Below are 1,831 nucleotides of genomic sequence, written 5' to 3'. Positions count from 1 at the left end.
AGTAAATGTCTCAAAATACCAAACCAACCAGCTGAAAGTCAACACAGAAGGGCTGGTTCCCATGCTAGCATTCTTAATCTTTGTGTTCTGAACCACGGACTGGTCATTCCTTTCTATAACACTATCACATGTTGAATGAACACCTGAACGTTTTCCTTTTTTCAAAAAGGATGCCAGGGATGGAACCCAGGGCCTTGTCAATGCTAAGCAAATGCTCTACTGACAACACATTTTGAAAACCATTCTCTCCCTTTTTTAGTGTTAAGTCTTTAGGTTTTAAAATCAAAGAAAAAGTACCAAGTATAAAATTCAATACTATGTATGGTTGTTGTTTGAACGTTACTAACCCTATATCGATGGTCTCTGTGAATACTTCCCAAAAAGCACTCCATGCATAAGACACAAGTAGGATCAACTGCACAGTCTCTGTAAAGTTGAAGAAGAAGAAGAAGAATAAATCAGACTGTCATAATACTAAGTTAATGTAGTATTCCACAACATGATACTTGATGGGAATCCATCCTGAAGTACCAGAATAGAGGCACCGTCAGAAAGTAAGTGTCATCCCCAAAGATCTGTCAGACCTTTGACCAATAACATGAGTGTCAAGAGTTTGGTTTTCATACTGGATGTATACTAGAGATTCTTTCAAGATGTGTATTACTAGAATGATACATTTTGTAACAGATTCGTGAGGAAAATTCACAAAGATGTGATCCAGTAAGCTAATCAAACCAATTCATAGCTGGATGATTAGAAATATAGATATCGGGCTGGAGAGATGGCTCAGCAGTTAAGAACACTGGCTGTTCTTGCATAAGACCCGGGTTCGAATCCCAGCACCCACATGGCAGCTAACAACTGTCTGTAACTCCAGTCCCAGGGGATGTGACAGTCTCTTCTGTCCTCCACAGGCATTGCACAACACAGGTGCACTTACCTACATGCAGGGAATACACACATACACGTAAAATAAAAATAATAAATAAGGGCCCGGCGTGGTGGCGCACACCTTTATTCCCAGCACTTGGGAGGCAGATGCAGGGATCTCTGTTGTAGAATACAGTGGGGGATGCAATCAGGCTAAATTATGTATAAGCATGAACTTGTGAAAGGGTAAATGAATTTAACAAAAAAAAAAAAAAAAAAACAAAGAAAAGAAATATAAATACCAACCTTCTCTTGGGACTGGCATCTAAAATGAAGGGCGGTCTTGTGGAATTGAGCTCTTTAAAAAAAAATCGATTTATTATGATTTATTATGTGTTTGAGTGTATTGACTAAATATATCTAAGTGCATCCCTGTCATGCAATACCCTTGGGGGTCAGAAGAGGGTGTTGGATTCCCTGGAACTGGAGTTAAGATGGTGATTAGCTGCCATGTGGGTGCTGGGAATTGAACCCAGATCCTCTGCAAGAGCAGCTAATGCTCTTAATTGCTGAGTCATCTCTCCAGTCCCAGAACTGAGCTCTTAACCTAATACCATTTCCAAAGCACAGGATGCTCACTTGGTGTCTGCTGGAGAACTACTGGTGGAGAGGGCTCCCACCCTCTGGCTTCAGAAGTGTCTCATTGCTGAATGATCTGACAAAGTATTTTCTCTGCTCTCTCAGCTGGCAGCTAAGTGGTCTCTAACACCTTTCCACCAGGGAACATCCCTGCTAACTCTCCTGTGGTTCTGCTTAGGACCTAATCTGCATACAAGCTCAAGAGCAGAACTGCCAGATTATACATGGAAGGCTCGGAGTACCTTGCGACTGACTGTCCAGGGTATCAGATCCCCTTCAACAAATACAGGTCTTCAAGGAACTGCATCTTCATTGGCACATG

At 41.6% G+C, this 1,831-nt stretch overlaps 1 protein-coding gene across 1 annotated transcript in view; it reads right to left on the bottom strand.

The window, feature by feature from the left end:
• Positions 1 to 347: 347 nt before the first annotated feature.
• LOC103745653 (E3 ubiquitin-protein ligase UBR2-like) overlaps positions 348 to 1,831 on the bottom strand; it is a gene marked incomplete at its 3' end in the record, with an annotated part of 20,340 nt that continues 18,856 nt past the window's right edge. Inside the window, exon 3 of the mRNA XM_008847593.3 lies at positions 348 to 426. Coding sequence (XP_008845815.1) covers positions 348 to 426 — 79 coding nt within the window. The remainder of the gene's footprint in view (positions 427 to 1,831) is intronic.

Source organism: Nannospalax galili, unplaced genomic scaffold, assembly GCF_000622305.1.
Source record: "Nannospalax galili isolate Female #2095 unplaced genomic scaffold, S.galili_v1.0 scaffold3124, whole genome shotgun sequence".
NCBI classification, from domain to species: domain Eukaryota; kingdom Metazoa; phylum Chordata; class Mammalia; order Rodentia; family Spalacidae; genus Nannospalax; species Nannospalax galili.
The sequence above is the reverse complement of the archived record's forward strand: the minus strand, read 5'-3'. Positions and strand labels throughout refer to the sequence as shown.